The sequence below is a fragment of the Takifugu flavidus genome, chromosome 1 (genome assembly GCF_003711565.1).
Source record: "Takifugu flavidus isolate HTHZ2018 chromosome 1, ASM371156v2, whole genome shotgun sequence".
Classification (NCBI taxonomy): domain Eukaryota; kingdom Metazoa; phylum Chordata; class Actinopteri; order Tetraodontiformes; family Tetraodontidae; genus Takifugu; species Takifugu flavidus.
The window spans coordinates 18,172,732-18,192,610 of record NC_079520.1 but is presented as its reverse complement, the minus strand read 5'-3'; the positions used below and the strand labels follow the sequence as shown (position 1 = coordinate 18,192,610).

The window sequence follows — 19,879 nt, the reverse complement described above, 5'->3', positions numbered from 1 at the left end:
GTATTTTTTTCTTCACTTTAATTATTATTAAATCAAATATAAGACAATAACAGCTGATTTGTGATTAATAATCTGTCAAGCCCCAGTTTTTCCAAATTTGTTCCAAGTGCTCAATATTTTTCTTCTATCTTTGACAGGTGTGAGGATAGCTTGAATCATAGGGCCACTTTATCAGATGCTTGGTATGAGCTATTACAGAAACATTCAGATAGGCAATCCCCAGTTTCCATTAAATTTATTTTGAATAAATGCATGCCATGGAAAATGATCCTCAGTTCTCATTTAAAAAAAAATAAAAAAAGACTTTTAGAAACAAAACAAATTTTCAAGTGGAATTATTCCTCCTTTTTCATCAGGGAGATGAAATTACAGTGCAACAAAAAAAATCACACGAGGAGTCTCTCAATAGCCATCTGAACAGACTGAATCTGTGGTTTGAGCTGAGAACCCTCCTTAATAGTGACTGAGGTAGCGATGACTGGACGCGACACGCCGCAGGCTCGGCCCAGGGCCTGTTTGGAACGAACAAACACATATGGCACATTCTTGTCTTCACACAGAAGTGGAAGATGCAGGATGATCTCCAGTGGTTCAGCATCAGCAGCCATCACAATAAACTCTGCAATGCCTCTGTTCAGGGTTTTGGTAGCTGCAGAACAAGTAGATCACAGTGATTAATGTGTACATTTAACAGATTTTTCCCGTTGATGTGTGCAATCTGACTGACCAGTCACGTTAATTTTTACGTGTGACACAGATCTGCTACAATTAATGTGTGGTTTTCCTTTTGAAAACTCCTCACGAAACTTCACTAAAGACCATGCTGTGATCAATCTCAATTTTACAATGCACGCTTGGTAACAGCCAACAATGGCCTTTATCATCCAGTACTACTGAAGAAGTGACAAAACGTGGTAAATACTCAGAGATTTAACGTTACCACTCACCTTCATTAGCCCCCTTTCTCAGCTGTTTGTAATTTGCTGCTTGCTGCACCAGATCAAGAATGGTTTTGGTAAGCGTGGCGTCCGCCAATGGGTAGGCCTTTGGGTTCACTTGCGCTTCGGTCTGAAAGTGATTCAATAAACAAAAATCGGTCCACGTAGAGATTGTAATACATGCGATGAATTAACACCCCGATCTAGCTATGTAATACTATTATTCCACATTTAGATCGCTTTAGCTTGCTAACAGTTAGCTACTCTGCTAACTGGTTCACTGAAGACTTACCATTGTAAATTGATATTCTGGTATTTCGGCCCTCTCGGCGAAATGCTTCACGGAGGATTATTCCCTCTACTTGAGACTAAAAGAACAACGAGTCGAAATATATATTATTATGTTGGCAGATAACTTTAAGAGCTGCGTATTCTCTGTTGTTACAGATACGAAACGTCCACTACACGTGTTTGAAATAAGGTTGCGCACGCGCACTGGAACTATGACAGGAAATGCGTCATTCTTTTTACTTTTCTCTTATTTTTGTTCATTAATACTATATCAAGTATTATTTCACGTGTTTGTTTTATTTCACATTTTATAAAAGCAAAAGGTAAAAACATCTACAAATTAATGCTTTCCGATATTAAAATACCACTTTTACGTGTGTTTTAACACTAACCCGATATGAGAAGACTTTATTCTAAGCAATTTGGATAAATGCTCGAATTTATTAAAGAGAAAGGGACAAAATGAACTTTTCAAAATGAATTTTCTCAAAATGAACACACAAAAAAAACCATTTACAAAGCCACTGCCTATGACAAATGCTTAAAAGAAAAAGAATTTAGTGAAACATAAAAATAAATAAATATATATATGTTACACTTAAATTATACTAACACATTTACAAAATTTGGAAGAAAATTAAGGCATAAATGAACTGCGTCATTTAAATAAGTAAAAGAAAATCATAGATCAAAAATATTTTCACGCAAAATGCACTTTTGTTTATGGCCGCATCAACCCCATGCCACTAGGGGGCGCACGCCATCTGGCTCGACGTCTTTTTTTCTTGGCGCTGTGCATTCTGGGTAGGGCACTTTCACGCCAGCCATATTGCTCTGTCGTCCTGGCTGAAGGAGAGAGGATATGAAGGGGATTCGGGGAATCAGTCAGTTAACGGTGAGCCTTTTAGTAGTTATTCGCATTTATTCATTTGTCCTGAACATATTAGCCGTCTGCTTTAGTTTTTCTGGTCACCTAAACTATTTAAGATGTATGGTAGATCAAACGAGGAAGTCGGATGCCAATTGACAAGGCGTTCAATTGCTTATTATGCAAGACTGCTCTGTTAAATTGTGCTTATTACAATGGGTTGAAGTGAAAACGCACTTAAAAACTAGGATATAGCGTCTGAGAAACAACTAGCTTAGAGTTTACGTGTTTTAGCAGCTTTCCCGTGTCTGGTGTTGACAACGGGTTACACACAAACACTCACAAATATCCACAGCAGCGTTATCGCTAATAATGTGGTTTCTTAAACACAGTATATTTTAATACAATTCATGCTAAATCGGATTTGCAAAGAAAAGCAGTTTCTGAATGAAAACCAACACGGTATGCTGTATACTTATATTAAAATATGCTATTACTTTCAAAGTTATCAAGTCCCCACATCGTCCACCTATCGGGACAAAGTAATAACCACATATCCTGATCTTCTTAATTATATATTCTATTGCTTTCCTTTGATAATCTCATACCTTTTTATATACTGTTTGCTTGATTAATGGCTCTGCTTAATAGACCTCGACAAAACATACAAAAAAGTTAGGGAACATCGTTTTTCTTATTGTATGCACTGCTACCTATGATATTTGGACTTGAAGCAGAGAAAACTGCTGTGCATCCTCCCATTGTCTTCTCTTGCTGTTGCAGCACCGATGTAGCTGTAGATAATTTCCCAGCTTCCATGTTTTCTGTTTTTTCAGACAAGGCTTTATGCAGCCCAGGCTGCCCGCAAGGCGGAATTTTCGGCGGCTGCAGAGCATGTAAGGTTTCAACCTCAGGATGTGCAGGTCAGTGGCTGGTGATTTGTCTTTTCCCCCACAGAAACGCTTCTATGCGGCTGCCAGTGTCTTACACAGCCCCTGGTTGGTCTGAAGCTTTCTCAGGGGGTTGCTCACTCCTTCCAGGTTGTGCATGTATGTTTGGATTGATCTTTCAGTCAGAGAATAAAGAATTAGATTTGTCCGTCAGTAATCATTTTGATTTTTATATTCAATAACCTGGGTGCAGTATTATTGTGTTTAAAAGTATGGTTCTAAGGTCATCTGTGTGTCCTCAGGTCACCAGGCTTCCCAGTGGACTGGTGATTGCCTCCCTGGAAAATTATTCTCCAGCATCAAAAATCGGGGTATTCATTAAGGCCGGGTGCCGTTATGAGACTCCTGACAACCAGGGCGTCACCCACCTCCTTCGCCTGGCTTCTAGTCTGGTACGATTCTCCGTGCTTAACTTCATGCATTCTGTTTAATTTTAATTGAAGTTAGCCTGAAGTTAACCTAAAATTCTAACTTTTTTAGACAACCAAAGGAGCTTCAGCGTTTAAGATATGCCGTGGTGTTGAGGCAGTGGGTGGAAGCTTGAGGTCAGTACTGACCCTGAAGTATCAACTCGGAGAAATTAAATTAGCATAGTTGCTTTGATTACAACTGATATCAACGGTCATTATAGACATTGAAATTTTTAGAGGAATTTTTTGTGTTTGTGCTTCAGCGTGACATCATCCAGAGAGAACATGACCTACACGGTTGACTGCTTGAGGGGGGATATGTAAGTTATGTTGAATTACTTGAATATTGTATATGTTCTAAATTTAAACCTAAACACTGCTCACCTCAAAGTTGTCTTAGTCATTGGTTCAAACTAGAAATAATTCAGCAAAACATTAAATGTTATTTTAAATTTGTGTTCATAACGTGCAAAAGCAGCTGTTTGCTTCATATCATACGAATGTACATGTGAGCATCACCCGGAGAGACTAATAAACAGATGTTTTAAAATGGCATACTTTCATTTATTTTCTCCTCCTTTTTCTTTATGTAATATGGCTGCAGTGATACAGTGATGGAATATTTGATCAATGTGACAACGGCTCAAGAGTTCCGGGCATGGGAAGTGTCAGAACTCATCCCCAGAGTGAAAGTGGACAAGGCCCTGGCAGCACAGAACACTCAGTTGTGTGAGTATTCATTTATTTTCTCATGAACCCATAGGCACTATCCCATTTTACTCAAGCTGAAGCTTAATGCTTCACAGTACATCGTCACTCAGTCTTGTATTCTGCTGTGGAATGTTGGAGGGATGGCTGCTGCTGCTGCATTTATATATGTAGCACGAAAACAGCAGTCAAAGACAATATTTGATGTCTGCCAGGTACTCACAGCTATGGTGGCTGGGAAGTGCCATACAAAATAACATTCACGGAACACTTTTACAAAGTTTGAAACAAATTTACAATTTAGGAACCTTTTTACATTTCCTGAGACAAAATTCTGAAAAACAAAACAGATTTTACAACTTTTACAACTGCTTAAACAAATTCTCAAAGTCTCAAAACTTTTTTTGAACTCTAATACAAATGGTCCAGAAGTTACTGTATTGCCACTGTTGTGATAAAGTTTGCCACCAAAGAAGAATCAAATATTTTCAATGGTTGTGTGAAGTGATGAATTTAATATATGTTATCAAATTTTTACTATTACTTTTATTTGTGGATCCACACTCAAGCCACAAACCCTTCTGTGGAAGTCTATCAATTCAAATGCTAATAAAGATTTTATTATATCATGAATTCTGTTTTTCCAGTTAACATTCTAGTAAGAAACAAACCAACAGTACAAAACAAACATTTGTCAGAGATCAAAAGCCAAGACTCGTCAGGACCACCTTCGAACCCTGTCCATGTCAAAGAGGTACCTGCAAAACAGGCAAAATATATTCACTATATCATTTGGCACGAACCTTGGTTTTGTTTACTTGTATTATTTTATGTTATTGTCTTCTTGAAGGATGTTGCAGACACATCCAATGTTCTTTCTGTAAAGTCTCTTAATAAAGAAGAGAGAGAAAAACAACTCAAAGAAAACTTTTCTTTGTCTTTGGTGGCAAACTTTCTTGCAACAGTGCCAATACAGTAACTTCCGGATGACATCTGATCCTTGTTTTCCCTCAGATTTGTTTGTGAAAGTGTTTCTGGGCTTGTAAATTTGTTTTTTAAATGAATATTTTTTTTGTAATTTAAAAAAAAAAATAAAGTGTAAAAAATAAAGTCTAAAAACTTATCTGAAACTTTGTAAAAGTGTTTAATAAATTTTATATAGCACTTCTTGGCTGCCGTACAGGGCCTATTGTAGCACAGTTTTATGCTTATTTGGGATCCTTACTCAATTGAAATGGGGATCAATGTTGACCATAATGCATTTGAACATACCACTCAGTGGAAAGCAACGGAGAGCAATAGATTTTACAGAAAAGAATCCATACATGAAGTCTTTTGGACAAAACTCTCAAATTCATTCCTCCATTTCTCTGTTGTCTAGCTGTTGTTGAAAGTCTCCACGATGCTGCCTATAAGAACGCTCTCTGTAACTCCCTGTACTGTCCTGACCACATGGTCGGCAACATTCACTCTGAGCATGTAAGTCATTTTCAGTGTTTTATTCATTATTAATTATATTAATAAATTAACCAATTGTACCTTTAAAACCATTGTTTTCCAGCTGCATCAGTTTGTCCAGAACAATTTTACAAGTGCTAGAATGGCCCTTGTTGGACTTGGTCAGTAAATATTATAAATATATAATTGTTTTTTGTCTTTAAAACCTGTTGGCTTTATTTTTAATACATACACCAGCATACTATTTATTGTGCATACAGCACATTATTCATGACATTAAGATTGATTTTAAATCCAGGCGTGGACCACACGGTGCTGAAACAGGTTGGAGAGCAATTCCTTAACATCCGCAGTGGGTCAGGCGCCACAGGAGCCAAGGCTCAGTACCGCGGAGGTGAGCCTGGTGGATCTGTAAAGGCTCCACATGTTGGTTCTGTGTCGCTATTGGTATCACGCCAGCTCTGATCCTCTGTCCTGTATCTCTGCAGGGGAGGTTCGTCTGGGCAGCACTAGCAGGTTGGTTCACTCTGCAGTGGTGAGTCAGTCGGCAGCAGCTGGTACCAGTGAGGCCCTGGCATTCGGTGTCCTGCAGCATGTACTGGGAGCCGGCCCACACGTCAAGAGGGGTTCAGACACCAGCAATAAACTGGTCCAGGCGGTTGTCAAGGCAACTGCTGACCCCTTCGATGTGAGTGGTGTCAGTTTGCAACATAAATGTGTTCATCTAGAAGCGTTAGATTCAGCAGTTTAAATCTCTGAAATTTTTTCCCATTTCATCTTTTTTTGAACAGGTCAGTGCTTTCAATGCTAATTACTCCGACTCTGGTCTGTTTGGAATCTACACCATTTCCCAGGCTGCAGCTGTTACTGATGTGAGTGTCCATTAGTCAGGACAGGAAGCTGCACATCTGAACAGTGTCGATGTAACTGGTGTCCATTATGTTCAGGTGATTAAGGCTGCAGTCGCCCAGGTTAAAGCTGTCGCTGATGGTGGAGTCACAGCCGCTGACCTCACTCGGGCCAAGTAAGACACTCCTGATATGATGCACTCATTTATTTACAATGTGACATGATGCATTGGCTGTCAGTCCATGGTTTAGTGTGGGAAACATTTATGGTTAAAGTCCTCACGTGAAATCAAGTCTCAGTCAGTTTAGACTTGAAATATCAGCCCTCCTATCGTTGTGCATGATGAGCTTGGTTTTGTTTTCTATACAGGGCTCAGCTGAAAGGGCAATTCCTGATGTCCCTTGAGACTTCTGAGGGTTTGCTTGAGGAAATGGGCACCCAGGCCCTGGCCAAGGGATCCTACTGCCCCCCTGAGGAGATCTGCAAAAGCATTGATAACGTGACCTTGACAGATGTAGCCAACGTAAGACACTTTCTTCTAGTCGGTGCTTTTTCATTGTTGGTTTGATAAATTAGTTATTTCTGTGCAAGCCTTTTTAAAACCGTTTTAATGACCCTACAAACTTTCTATGTTTCTCCAGGCTGCTAAGAAATTTGTCTCTGGCAAGAAGACAATGGCATCCTGTGGTAACCTGATCAAAACACCCTTTTTGGATGAGATCTAAAGTTGCTGTTTTAAAGTCCAACAGTAAAGAAGAATTGGTTTTCTCTTGTTTAAAGAACATCATCAAAATCACCCTCTGAAATGTTTCAAACCACCTTATTTATCAGTATATTTGTGACGCTGCCTCCAGTTCGTCACAGTCTTGTACGCCATCTGTCCACAGTCACTGTATAGCTGATGTAAAATACTGAATAAATTTATCAACCATTCAAAATTTTTGTGGTCTGTATTTCTCAATACTGTATATTCGAAATTGTGACTGGAAGAAGTTGTATAACTTGGCTGTTAACGTAAAGTCTCACTTGCATTTTCAAGTATTGGTTTAATGTTAAGTGAAAAATACGTAATCCCGATACCTAAACATTATTGTAGTATAAAACTTTAGCTGAGAAAAGTTACCCCAAAGTTTCTCGAGATAATGAATCCGAGCAAAGTTAACATCAACGACTGTCGGAAGATGTCGCGTCTTCTCGCGAGATTTGCCCATTACAGACATGAAGACGCAACCCGACAGCGCAAGAGTTCGTGCTGCTGACCAGAACAGCATACTTTCTCTCAAAAGCACTTCCTGCACCTCTGGAGGAAAAGCAACGACTCCTCAGACGTCATGGTCCCGAGTTTTGACTTGCAGAGAGCAGCGTAAAGGCGAGTATGGGCGGCGCTTTCCTTCCGTCTGAGTCTGGGAGAAAAGGAAAACCACCACAGGGGGAGGAAATTAGTGCACCGCATGCACGAATCTGTCCTCACTCATCGGGAATTCAGCGGATGTGAAAGCAAGGGAAAAGCCGAATTGTGCTGCTGGAGAAGTAAAAGATCACCAGGACGATGTGCAAACTGAGTGAGGTTCGAACTGATCCACCTGCAGTTTAAATACCCAGGCTGGGGTGGCACCACGATGACGGGACAGAAGAAAGGGGCTCAGGTCAGAGTCTCCTGAGTGTCCCGCCTCTCTTTTGGCGAGAAAGAGCCACAACAACAGCCCACCAGACACACTGGACAAACATGGACAAACTGAGTGTGATATCAGGATGTCTCTTCCTCGCTGCAGACATCTTCGCCATCGCCAGCATCGCCAACCCGGACTGGATCAGCACCGGAGACTCTGCTGGTAGGGTTCGTTCTCACTTTGGGCTGTTCAGTTGGAGATTTATCTAAATTTCATGCTTATTTTGTGTCAGGGAGTTGCCATCTAGTCTTAAAACGCTTTACAAAACAGAAACAAACTTGGCAGGTGGATACTTACTCAATATATGGCGCTCTATTCGTAACCATAACAACCCTACATATAAGCGCAGAGCAAAGTGTTGTGTGTTCAGGAATAGATAAAAGTAACCTTGGAGTGAACAAGAAAGCAACGCTGGACTTAAGTCCGTCCTAACTTTGATGACCGGAGACCAGACACCCACCTTCATCCTCACTGTTGACCCTCATCTGACAACAGCCATGAAAAGAACCTCTTACTGAGATCTCAGAACCTTGTTGGCTCTTAATCTCAATTTCATGTTTTACATTTGCTTCACACACACACACCCCGCTCCCCCCACCCAGCATTAGCATCCAAGTGCTGGAGCACTCCTCCCAGATGATGATATTCCCACACGAGGGTGCAGGAGTTCCTGAGCATGTGGGAGTTTCCAGCTCAGGTGACAGCAGACAGCTGCCTCAATGTGGAGGCCGGGGGGGGGGTTGTGACAGAGGAAATTATATCATCTTCAATCAGCCACTTCAACAGCAGCACTAGAAATGAGGTGATGCTGTGGAGTTGACAGTCTTTGTATGCATGCGGTTCATGGCTTTATTTGCACCGCTGGGTGTGTCTTTTCTGAGCCTCTGCTTGGTTTGGTGAGACACGGCAGCAGATTGTGATCTGTCAGTTCTACTTTAAACCCTCCAACTACTCCAGCCGTCACACCCCCGTCTGTCCGACCCGCTGCCGTGCGTCTGCTTCCCTCTCTCCTGCTGGGGTGTCAGTTTAATTAGAACTCACGATTCAGAGCAGCAAATACCACAGGATGCACGATGCTTCATGTATCGTTATCAGCCGTTAGTGTGGTGGTCACTGAAAGGCGTGGGGCTTACCCGTGACCTTTGCGTGCAGTTCATCGCCATATAGGGCAGGAAATGGGTGCATGACGCCAGCAACATAATCGTGTATCAGAGTAGATTTCAGTCAGAGGTGGAACTCTGTTAAATCCCCAAACCCTCTGCTTATGCCTCCAGTTAGCAGTTATATTTAGAAGTTCACAAGCTAAACATTGATGGAACGACGCAACAGACAAATAGCTGCAGCCAGTATGTGCACAGCTGCTTGTTTCCTGTCACCCTCCACCGGTGCGGTGAGTGATTACGGCACAATTCCCTTTGTTTTCAAACACCCTCTTTAATAACGAATCATCTCAAATGACGCTATATTTCTAAATCAGCATGCTGCCATTAAAAGAGACGTAGAACACGTCACGCTGTGGAGGTTGTCACTTTCTGAGAGCAAACACTGTTGTGAAATTAGGCTGCGGTTTGTTGTGGCTTAATTGGATAAGGAGTACGTTTCAGAAGGCAGGAAACGGTGTTTGTTAATAACAATTTACGGCTTTTAGTTAGGGCTCCTGACAGAGTAATGTTCCCGACATGGAAGCTCAATACTTAACAGTTAACACGTTTCAATTGCATTTCTCAATAACAAGTCAGTAGCAAGTTTTACTAAACAACCCACCGCTTCTCAAGAAACAAGTATGATTCAAAATTGTCCTGGTGATGATCTGATGTTTATTTTTATTGATATTGTATTGTTATAGGTTGTCTTCCTGCCTCTCACCCAGTGGACTCCAGCATCGTGTTAGGAGATGGATGGATGAATAGCTGAGCATTAGCTTAGCATTCAGCTAAGCATGTTTACAGCAGCTGGATGTATGTTTGTGCTGAATTACACTGGTTTAATTCTTCTCTGTCATTCCTGCAGCTTTTATTATCCAGGTTACTCTCAAATATTGTCTTAATTATGTTATTTCTGCATTTCCCAAATCCGTCAAATGCATAAAAGTGCTTTTGTGAATGCCTGTTTGACACTAACTGCTTGCTTAAGAGAAGTGAGAGTAATGATGGGTAGTGGGAGGATTGCCAGTCGCATTACTGTGCTCATAAGTGTGCACCGGTGGATTCGATGGAGAGGTGAACAGATGCAGACTCTGTCAGGGCTCAGACGTGTGCAGAAAGCCAGTGTGCTTTGTGAGACAGGAAATGATCAGCAGTGCTGTTGCAGCACGGGTCGTTTCATTTCATTTCTACGTTCTGCTCCTGCCACAAGCAGATGATGGAGCCTGGTTCCTGTGGCTGGATCACTGAGTTCACATCCTCTCTCTCTCTCCCCATCTAGGCTCTCTGACTGTGGGCCTGGTCCTACAGTGCCAGACCATCCACGGCCGAGACCGGAACTGTACCCCCCCGCAGCTGCCCCCAGAGTGGATCACCACGCTGCTGTTCATCATCCTGGGCATCGTTTCTCTCACCGTCTCCTGTGGTCTGATGGTGATGTCGCGCTGGCGCTGTGAGGCCTCCCGTCACGCACGGTGGATCGCCTTCGTGGGGAGTATGTGCCCGCACTCATCTGGGCTCCTGCTCGACTTTAACATGCTAAAGGTTTGAGTAGAAATAAAAGTGGGAGGAAACTGCAGGCACAAACGCAGTAACAGAATTTCCTAAGCAGTTTAAGGTTATATTTCAGGAAATATTTAATTCTGAACATCCTGATCTAGGAGCTGTTGAGGAGCTCTGCTTGATGAAGGAGCGTCTATTTTTAGTGCAGGAGGAGAGAGGTGAGCTATCAGAAATGACTGAGGCAGGAACTGAGCTTTACTTGTCTCTAAATATACCGGAGGAAAATCTGAGGATTCTCAGAAGGGTCCTTCATCTGGAGGCCTGCTTTTGCTTCCAATTACACTTTTATCTCACACGTTTTACATGCAAGAACAATTGGAATTATCATTAAAACTATCTGTACAGTCATATCTTGAAAATTACCACCTGGTCAGTGACGTTCTTTATCAGATCTATGTATTGTACCTGTGTGAATCTCTGCTCTAATGTCTTTCTTTCTCATAGTGGTCCTCTTCTGTACGGCTGCCCTCGTATTCCCGCTGGGTTTTTACATTGATGAGGTTGGAGGACAGCCCTACAAGCTCCCCAACAACACTGTGGTGGGCTCCTCCTACGTACTGTTTGTCCTCTCCATATTCTTCACCATAGTGGGACTTCTGTTTGCTGGGAAAGTCTGCTTACCTGGCTGACACGGCTGCATTTCCTCCTATTTTTGTACATTTGCATACAGCACTGGAAGAAGCCAGTGAAGGACTGGAGGATCTACTTGTTTTTTTTTTCTTGACCACTATAGAGTATCCCTTTCAGGGAGCCACCAGCTCATCACGGGATGACTCTGAACATTTGGGGGTTCGGTACCTCTCCCAAGGGCACCTCAGCAGTGCCCTGAGGGTGTCCCGGCACCTTCCACTACTACCAGAACGCCTTCAATGTTTTGTCCGCACAGAGAACCGAACCAAGAACCCTCCACTTCTCAACCCAGTCCCCTACAGACAGAGCCCATCAACGTTTTCTAATGTAAAAATAGCAAAGATGCCCTGAACAGTAGGGAAAATCGATGGTTTTCATCTGTTCATCTTTCGCTCAGACTCCAGGGATGCAGAGAACTCTGCTATAGCGTGTAAAATGACTGCTGAGTTTCACAGAAGACATGAGGTAAATAAGCTGAAGCCTGAAGATTTCTAAGCAGGCTTTGCTGTATCGATCTGAGGGTAAAGTTAATAGTATTTCTAATTTTCCTCTTCTTATCCAATCAAACAGGATTCTGGGCTGACATGACAAATATTGACCAGTTCTGATTGTAGTTCCTCCCCCAAATCACACCTACAAACAAAGATGTGCTATGGTGATAAAGGTGATGAAGGTTCTAGACAAATTCATTTCTGTTTTATTATTAAAAGTGTTTGGTATTAAAGGGCTGTAATTCTCCAGGAGTGTTTCTGACATGGAAATAACCCTCAAAATCATTGTAAAAGTTTGAATACAGGTGGTCAGGTGTAATGCAAGTTGACAAAATCAAGAGCAGTGATTTTAAAGGAGCCTAGTAACTGTTAGAAATATTTTTAATACCATTACATTTAGTTAGTTTGCTTTAGGTTCATATTTTATATTTGTTTTCTCTTACACCTTCATTGAAAACTAAAATTAAGACTTGCAATACTAATAAAATAATAAATACTAATACTAATAAAAGACTGACACACTATTTTGTTTAAACTAGTAAATGTGAAATTCATGGGTCAAAACAAATCTGTCACTTGGTTTTTAATGTTTTTCTGCAGTAAGTCGCAGATGTATTGTATAAGCCGTCATAAACCCTTGTAAAAGTAATTGATGATATAGCTTAACTAAAACCACTCAGGTATGAAAGTATAGCAACAGGAATCACCAATAGCTACAATACAAGTATAAACAAGGAATAAGCCTGAATCTCTTGTCTTTTCTTCAGCCAAAAGTAAAATTTACAAAAAAATTAAATCAGCAACAAGGACATGTCACATATCATTTGACGTATACAAAACCCAAATTTAAACAATTTTGAAACTCCTTTGAAATTTAACAATTTTATCGTAAAGACGGTCACGTCAACTGGCAGGAGGCACTTGTTGCCACAAGAGGGCGCAATAGTCTAAATTTAACCTTAAGTAAAAACAAGCATGAGCTGGTGTAGGTCGTAAACTCACCTTTGCATTTCGAAAGGTTGGTTTCGGTTTTTTTAAAAGGTCTATTTATTTCTGACAGAATCACAGGTTTAACAGTTCCCATCCTCAGCTTGTCGTTGGCATTTCTCAGACTTATAAGCGACACTGACGTGCTGCAGCTTGGTCAGTTGAGCAGCAACAAGCAGCAGCAAGCCTGTGAGGAGCTCCAGACCATAGGAGAGCCAGGCAAGACCAAGAGACCAGCCAAAAGAGGTGCGAACAAAAGCCAGATCCTCAATGCCTTCCATCCTCTCGGTCTCAGCGAGGGCCTGGTACGAGTAACTAATGTAAAGGCTGACACCACTCAGGGTTAAGAGACCTGGAGAGGAGAGAATAATTACTCGCCACTTTACTGTATAGAGCAAAGGAGGAAGAAGTCATTTACACAAAATACTGTCATGACCTTTGCCTTCAATTTATCTTCCAGTTCTAAGCCGTTGGCATTAAAGAGCACTCCCATCGAATTGTAGAGGAAACAAGGGCTGGTGAAAATGTGCACAGGAAACAGCAGAAAGCCTCTGCACAGAGGGCAGGGAAATGCTCACTTTGCCATTAAATGGAACATTCTCTGCTATGGAAAATTAATGGGAGTGTGTGCAAATGGAAAGGACTAAAGTTCTGTGCTGGTTTCAGTGGTACGAGGCACATAGCTGCTGTTTGAAAAGCACCAGTCGATGGTTCACATGCTGGCGGCACTGCAGAAAAACAAGAAGATCCACTCTAAACAATTAGGTGACCAGAAATGGAACTGTGCCCCTGTGTCAAATTGGATGAAGCAGTAAACAAGTTCACAAGATAGCTGCAATTTAATTTAAGCCGTTATTAGATCCACACACTGCTGTGTGCTGCTTATTTGACGGAGGCCATAAAAGTCTTTTTAAGGCTGAGCTCAGAGATCACTGATGACCTGAGGTCAGCGACTTCAAAGCATCAATGCCATCTGAACAGACACCTTTCTTCATGTGCATTCCTGATTCCTTTAGAACCCTCTTTAGTATATGAGCTGTAACCTGGTTAAAGGTAATCTTACCCCCAGGAACCCCAAATAATACAATTGGATGGATAATTAAATAATTAGAAATGTGCCAAGTGTGGAAGGCAACCCTCCCCCTCCCTGCCTTTTTTCCTATTTAATGAAAACCACCTCCCAGAATTCAGTGGTTTCCAAGGCAATAACATTTCACTATTGTGTCTACCCACAGAGCAATAAGTCCCTCTCCCAGTATTCCAGTTGAAAATGACGCACATCTGATGGAACAGAGGATAATGCAGCTGCACACAGAGATGGCTACACACACCGACTGTCCCCAGCCTGGCCGAATCGAACCTGTGTATGAGCATTCATTCATTCATTCCTGCCACAATAAGTAATTAAGTAAAAATAAGGTTGTTTCAGGTCCTTTATGCAGTAGTCTCCTCTATTATCTTCAATATTGGTCTGATGGGATTGGAGCCGTTGATTTGGGAACTTATCTGACAAACTGGCCACCTTCTGTTTGAGCGTCATGATCTAATCAAAAAAACACCCTGAATATTTGTGTGAATTAATCACTTGATATAACAGTCATACGCTCAACATTGATGTACTTCCTGTGTTCTTTATTCCACCATCTGATACACACCTACTCCTCTGTCTAAGTGCAGTAAGTAGTCATAAAAACTCAAACTGGATTTTTTTTTTTACCAAAGAAGACCGTCCCCCATACTGTTAGTGGTTTTTGAAATAAGTCCCCTACGTAATGATTTATTGGTGTCTCCACACGCGCACACACCGAGGACAACAAGCATGCTGAGCCTGTACTCACTGCAGATGAAGAAGTAAGAAGCTGTTCCTGTGAGGAGCACATGGCTCTGGGCCAGAGAGCTGACCAGTCCACAGATCCCCCCAATCAGCAGCAGAACCAGGCTGAGAGGCAGCAGCACCACGATCGTTCGGTGCATGCCTACACACACACACACACACACACACACACAGGTTCTGTAACATTATTGCCATCCCCGAGGCGACCCTCATTAACTGATGGCGTGTTATTGATGAGCTCCGGGTTGGATCGGGGCTGCAGACACTCACCCAGCATGTGCAGCTGAGCCTCGGAGTACCTGGAGGGGTCTGCTGTGAAAGAGTCGATGAAGCTGGTGTGCGTGTCCCCTTCTGGACATCAGTTTTAAAAAAAAAATAAAAAAAATCACCATTTAAGAAAACAACCGTGTGCGTGTTTAATAGTGAATTAGAGGAAGAAAAGCCGAGGTTCGCACCTTCGTGTATGATCCACAGTCCCGAGTGGGAGTTCAGATCACTCATGTTCATGGCAGGGTTCACCTCAATGATGTACCAATAGTCGGTCCCCAGAGAAGTCGCCAAAAGAAGAAAGCTGAGAATCCCGCAGATGCCAGCAGTGGTCACCACCGAACCCAGGTTTACCTTCATCCTGTACACGGGTGTCCGCTCGCGCTCTAGTGTCGGTTTGGCGTGAACGGCCGCATGAGGAGGCGCGAACAAAAACACGCAGCAGCGGCTTCCGCGGCAGTTTAAACACTCATCAACAGCAGGAGCAGCGCACCATGGACTGGACGAGCTCGCCGAGCCACCTGATAAAAGCCGCGCCAGTCCAGAGTGGGAGGGGCTGATTTGGTGGAGATGCGCGTAATTTTACGCACAGCATCATGAATAATCAGCTACTGAGAAAATAACACCCGATCATAGCTTCAGATGCCATCAAGGTTAGGTTTTTCAAATAGATTTTAACAATCACAAAAACAAAGAAACTGGTTGAGCAGTTTAATAGAGATCACATAAAAAAAAAAAAAAAAACTGTACAGTATCTCAATTTTTGCTCTAAAGGAGAAAATCTTTCTTTTCAGCCACATTTGCTCTGACACTTTATTCTCCACTCACTCTTTGCTCATGGCGGTCTTGATAATATCTGCTCGTGTCAGTTTTGCTGCCACATCAAACTTGGTGATGGCCTCGTTACAGGATTTGTTCTGTAAGCAGAGGAAATTAAATCTGAATAAGAGATGATGTCACTCTCAAAGCCCCTGTTCTCCAAGGAAATCCTCCTCCCTGATGCAGGTGTAATTTAACCACAGAACAGAGTGGGAAGAAACAAATAAGGCGGGTTGTAATTGCGTCGTTCAATCTACAGCTGATTGCATTACACACCGTGTCAGACACATCGAACACCTGAAGGTACGTACAGTGAGAAATTTGTGCCTTTCCTTCTGCAGTTTGAAGAACTCCTCCACAGTCAGCTCTTCTACTTTCTTTTTCAGACTGATGAAATGGCAGGATGGAGAGTGCGATTTGTGCTCCTTTCTGGCATCAAATAGAATAAAATGTCATGCACAAACACCATTAATAACCAATGTGATCACTCCATTTACCGGTACATATTCTTTTAAAATCACTAGTTAATACAAATTTTCATATCTTTTCAAGTCCCAAATAGTCACAGTAGTTTCATTATTCAAATGCTAAATGTGATGTGCCATGAATGTGATGACATTAAATGGCATTTAAAGAAACAGTTGTGTTAAAATCATTTATTAGCAGAGCATTGGAGTCCTTACACTGGCTCGTCCTCTGGCTCCCAGCCTTCCAGCTCTTTAAGGCAGAAGAAACACATGGCGGTGTCGGGGCTGTTCTCTGCCGGCGTGTGGATGAAGCCTGCTTTGGCCATCTGGAGAAAAAAAACATAAACACGCAAATGTATGGAATGCAGACTTACAGTTTTATAGGACTTATATAAAACTAGCATTTCAAAATGAAACACTAGAGTGATTCTCCAATCAGACAACCAGGAATTTCTCTTACAGCTCTAATGTTTCACCAGACAGCCAAATCCCTTTAATATTTAAACAGTAGGCGAGAACAAACAGTTATTTCTGGAGTTTCTTGAGGAAACGTTCAGAGAACAATTACCGTCAGACATTTTTGCACCAAATTCGAATGTCACTTTCGAAAATTCGAATGTCACTCTTGCATATGAACATCACACTGGGCTTGGGGGGAAACATCTAAAGGCCTGCTGTCAAGATTCAACAGCCACGATGCTAATCGGGTATTCTAGAACAGAAGGAATGTGAGAAGAATTGTTGTTATTACTATTATCGTTGAGATGCTGTGATGTGTAGATTTTAAGTGTTTGAGGAATGCTGACAAGAAAGAGGAATGTTTACAACCAGACTCAGCACCCAGATGGATCCTGTTTGTCAAAATAAGAGAAGTCTGTTAAGATTGGAGAAGATGAGAAGACAAGGAGTCATGAGATTCTGTTTCGACACACTGTTTACACCAATAAGAGGCAAGCGAGCAGCAGAAGAGGAGAGTTGAAGCTTGAACTGCTGCTCGACGCTCCCTTGCAAGGAACTCCTGTTGTTTACGTGGTTGATCTGAGTCTAGTGACGAACAGCACGGGTGACTAAAACTTCACCCTCAAAGGAACCCTTTAGGTGGACATTTAAATTAGATAACGGGGGTAATCAAATAATTGCGACAGTCAGATCTGATGTGTTTACGTGCAATTCAGAAACACGATAACAATAAAAAAAGTGATTTCTTTGGACACATGCAGTGATGGTAGACTCAAGAGGTGAAGAGCTAGAAGGGGCTCTGTTGATGTTATGCTGCTGCGCACCACGACCACGTCGCTGCTGTTTGGTACATTCGTAAACGTATGCCCGGAGGCAAAGCAACTAAAGACATAAGATTAACAGGTATATGTGCACACAGACAACAGCATTGAGGAGGAATCTAGGTGTATTAATCTATTTTTACAATAATTAGATAACTGCTGTTATGCGATAAAGCATATCATATTATGCCGTTTACATAATCACTTGACTAATGTGACAACTCTAGAGACCAGCTGATTGGCTTTTTATGATCATGTAAATGGGCCCACTATTTTCCAAATACCAATAGCTATGAAGCCTTGGTGATGAGTGGGATGCATCCAATACACTGTTGCCTAATATACACCCACCAGTCTCTTTATTAGGTATGCCTTCGTAGTAAAAGGTTGGACCTGCTGTTGCCTTCAGAACTGCCATAATTCTTCGGGGCATACTTTCAATAAGGTGTTAGAAATATTCCTAAGAGATTTTGGCCCATATTGACATGACGATGGCATCAGACAGTTCTTGCTGATTTGTCTGCTGCATATTTATGATGCGGATCCCACGTTTCACCACCTCCACAGAGATGGTCAGCAGCTATACTCAGGGTGGCTGCAGTGTTATTAACTATGCTGTATTGGTACTAAGAGGCCCAAAGAGTACCAAGAAAAGATATCCCCGACATCTTTACACCACCATCAGCAGCATCAGTCTGGATCCATGCTTTCTTTTCATCTATGCCCAATTCTGACCAAAAATCAACTCATCAGACCAGCCAATGTTTTTCCAATCTTCAATTGTCCAATTTTGGTGAGTATGTATGAATTGTAGCCTCACTTTCCTCTTCTTAGCTGACAGGAGTGGCACCGGTGTGGTCTTCAGCTGCTGTTGCCTGTCTTCCTCAAGGTTCCACGTGTTGAGTGTTTAGAGATGATATTGTACTGTCCTTGGTTGTAATGAGCAGTTATTTGAGTTACTGTTGCCCAACCTTACCTTATATACAGTATATATACAGTGTATATACACTATATATATATATACACACACACACACACATATACACTATATATATATACACATATATATATAGACACACACATACAGTATATATACACTGTATACACAGTATATATATATACACTGTGTGTATATATATATATATATGTGTGTGTGTGTGTGTGCTGAAATGATCTCATACTGTATTTTCATTTTGATATTTTCATGATGTCATCTGTAAAGATCAGAATAAATTATGAAACCTTATCCGCTGGGGTTTGATGCTATTATAAGGTTCACTATACATACAATATATCAAACTCGACTAGTATTAACAATGAGGAAGACAATATTTAATTGAAATCAATATGATGATTGTGACGGCCCGCCCATGTTTTGTTTTGTTTACCCAGAGACTGGGCGGGTCATCAGTGAGACTGGTTTCACCTGCGAGCTGGGAGGAGCCAGAGGACATAAAAGGGGCGGTCCTCCTTTGACTCTCTCCGGCTGGGCTGCTGCCACCATACCTCATGGCCGTCTCATCATTTTGGTTTGGGTTTCTCAATAAAATATTTAGATGATTTGATCTTTCTGTGTGCTGATTCCCTCTTTTTGTCACAACTTTGAGCCAAGTCGTAACAAATGGGGGCTCGTCCGGGATTTTAAAAATCCCTGAAGAAATGGTTGTCAGGGTTTTCTTGGCAGTTGATGTTTGCCAGGTTAAACGTAAATGTTGGAGGGAGTTTAGCATACAGTTGTTGATGGTTGGGTTACCCAGTTAGAGAGCGTTAGTGCTTTGTCCACTTATGGTTTTAGAAGTTTTTGGCCTGGTGTGCTTCAGGGCAGGCACTAGGTGTTGGAGATACCTTTCCCGGTAGGTTTAAGGTGGTCTGGGTGACTAGACCTGTTTGTTGTTTTAGTTTGTTATTTTGGTGCACTAGTGTGGTTAGAGCATTTGTCTCGGGGACACTTCCACTTCGTTTCTAAATGCTATCCGTGCTAAAGTTGACCGTTTTTAATATGTACTCACATTTTCCGGCGTGCACGAACAGCCTTCTTCGAACGGCCATCCCTCGAAGGTTTTCAATCTGTTCTCGTAGAAGTACATTTTTATATGTTCGTCGTTGAATGGATCCATGGTCACTAAGGTTTAAAATAAAACTGCACGTCCTTTAGCTTGAACTATCAGTGAGAAGACGCAAACTACAGGGCGTTTTCAAATTTTGGCGTCTGATCGCTCTGACCGCTTTGATTGGCCGTTGGGGACCACGTGCATCT

At 41.8% G+C, this 19,879-nt stretch overlaps 5 protein-coding genes and 1 long non-coding RNA gene across 7 annotated transcripts; 2 read left to right on the top strand and 4 right to left on the bottom strand.

The window, feature by feature from the left end:
- Positions 1-218: 218 nt before the first annotated feature.
- LOC130529248 (NHP2-like protein 1) lies at positions 219-1,446 on the bottom strand. Its single transcript, XM_057039270.1, has 3 exons — positions 1,231-1,446; positions 948-1,068; positions 219-649 (listed from the first exon to the last, which is right to left on the bottom strand). Exons 1-3 carry the CDS (start codon positions 1,231-1,233, stop codon positions 387-389), a joined length of 387 nt encoding a protein of 128 aa, XP_056895250.1. The 5' UTR covers positions 1,234-1,446; the 3' UTR covers positions 219-386.
- A 551-nt stretch (positions 1,447-1,997) lies between these two features.
- On the top strand, positions 1,998-7,410 carry LOC130528002 (cytochrome b-c1 complex subunit 2, mitochondrial). The gene is made up of 14 exons (XM_057036885.1): positions 1,998-2,124; positions 2,934-3,020; positions 3,290-3,439; positions 3,528-3,592; positions 3,721-3,777; positions 4,062-4,186; positions 5,547-5,644; positions 5,727-5,784; positions 5,922-6,017; positions 6,112-6,311; positions 6,415-6,495; positions 6,571-6,647; positions 6,842-6,995; positions 7,114-7,410. Exons 1-14 carry the CDS (start codon positions 2,092-2,094, stop codon positions 7,195-7,197), a joined length of 1,365 nt encoding a protein of 454 aa, XP_056892865.1. The 5' UTR covers positions 1,998-2,091; the 3' UTR covers positions 7,198-7,410.
- Positions 7,411-7,630: 220 nt separating this feature from the next.
- On the top strand, positions 7,631-12,205 carry LOC130528011 (uncharacterized protein C16orf52 homolog B-like). 2 transcript variants are annotated; one of them, XR_008951178.1, is made up of 4 exons: positions 7,631-8,304; positions 10,567-10,779; positions 11,292-11,942; positions 12,048-12,205. XR_008951178.1 is itself a non-coding variant. In XM_057036896.1 (3 exons), exons 1-3 carry the CDS (start codon positions 8,199-8,201, stop codon positions 11,474-11,476), a joined length of 504 nt encoding a protein of 167 aa, XP_056892876.1. In that variant the 5' UTR covers positions 7,631-8,198; the 3' UTR covers positions 11,477-12,205. The 2 variants fall into 2 exon arrangements, 1 of the variants encoding a protein (XP_056892876.1); XM_057036896.1 differs by having other exon boundaries at positions 11,292-12,205.
- A 760-nt stretch (positions 12,206-12,965) lies between these two features.
- Positions 12,966-15,620, bottom strand: tmem235b (transmembrane protein 235b). The gene is made up of 4 exons (XM_057036853.1): positions 15,245-15,620; positions 15,060-15,140; positions 14,794-14,931; positions 12,966-13,307 (listed from the first exon to the last, which is right to left on the bottom strand). The coding sequence occupies exons 1-4, from the start codon at positions 15,414-15,416 to the stop codon at positions 13,039-13,041; spliced, it is 660 nt and encodes a 219-aa protein (XP_056892833.1). The 5' UTR covers positions 15,417-15,620; the 3' UTR covers positions 12,966-13,038.
- A 133-nt stretch (positions 15,621-15,753) lies between these two features.
- Positions 15,754-19,837, bottom strand: birc5a (baculoviral IAP repeat containing 5a). Its single transcript, XM_057036865.1, has 4 exons — positions 19,632-19,837; positions 16,559-16,668; positions 16,187-16,304; positions 15,754-15,973 (listed from the first exon to the last, which is right to left on the bottom strand). Exons 1-4 carry the CDS (start codon positions 19,737-19,739, stop codon positions 15,881-15,883), a joined length of 429 nt encoding a protein of 142 aa, XP_056892845.1. The 5' UTR covers positions 19,740-19,837; the 3' UTR covers positions 15,754-15,880.
- Positions 19,222-19,625, bottom strand: LOC130528000 (uncharacterized). The gene is made up of 2 exons (XR_008951170.1): positions 19,468-19,625; positions 19,222-19,428 (listed from the first exon to the last, which is right to left on the bottom strand). It is a non-coding gene; the product is annotated as an uncharacterized LOC130528000 (long non-coding RNA).
- Positions 19,838-19,879: the final 42 nt, after the last annotated feature.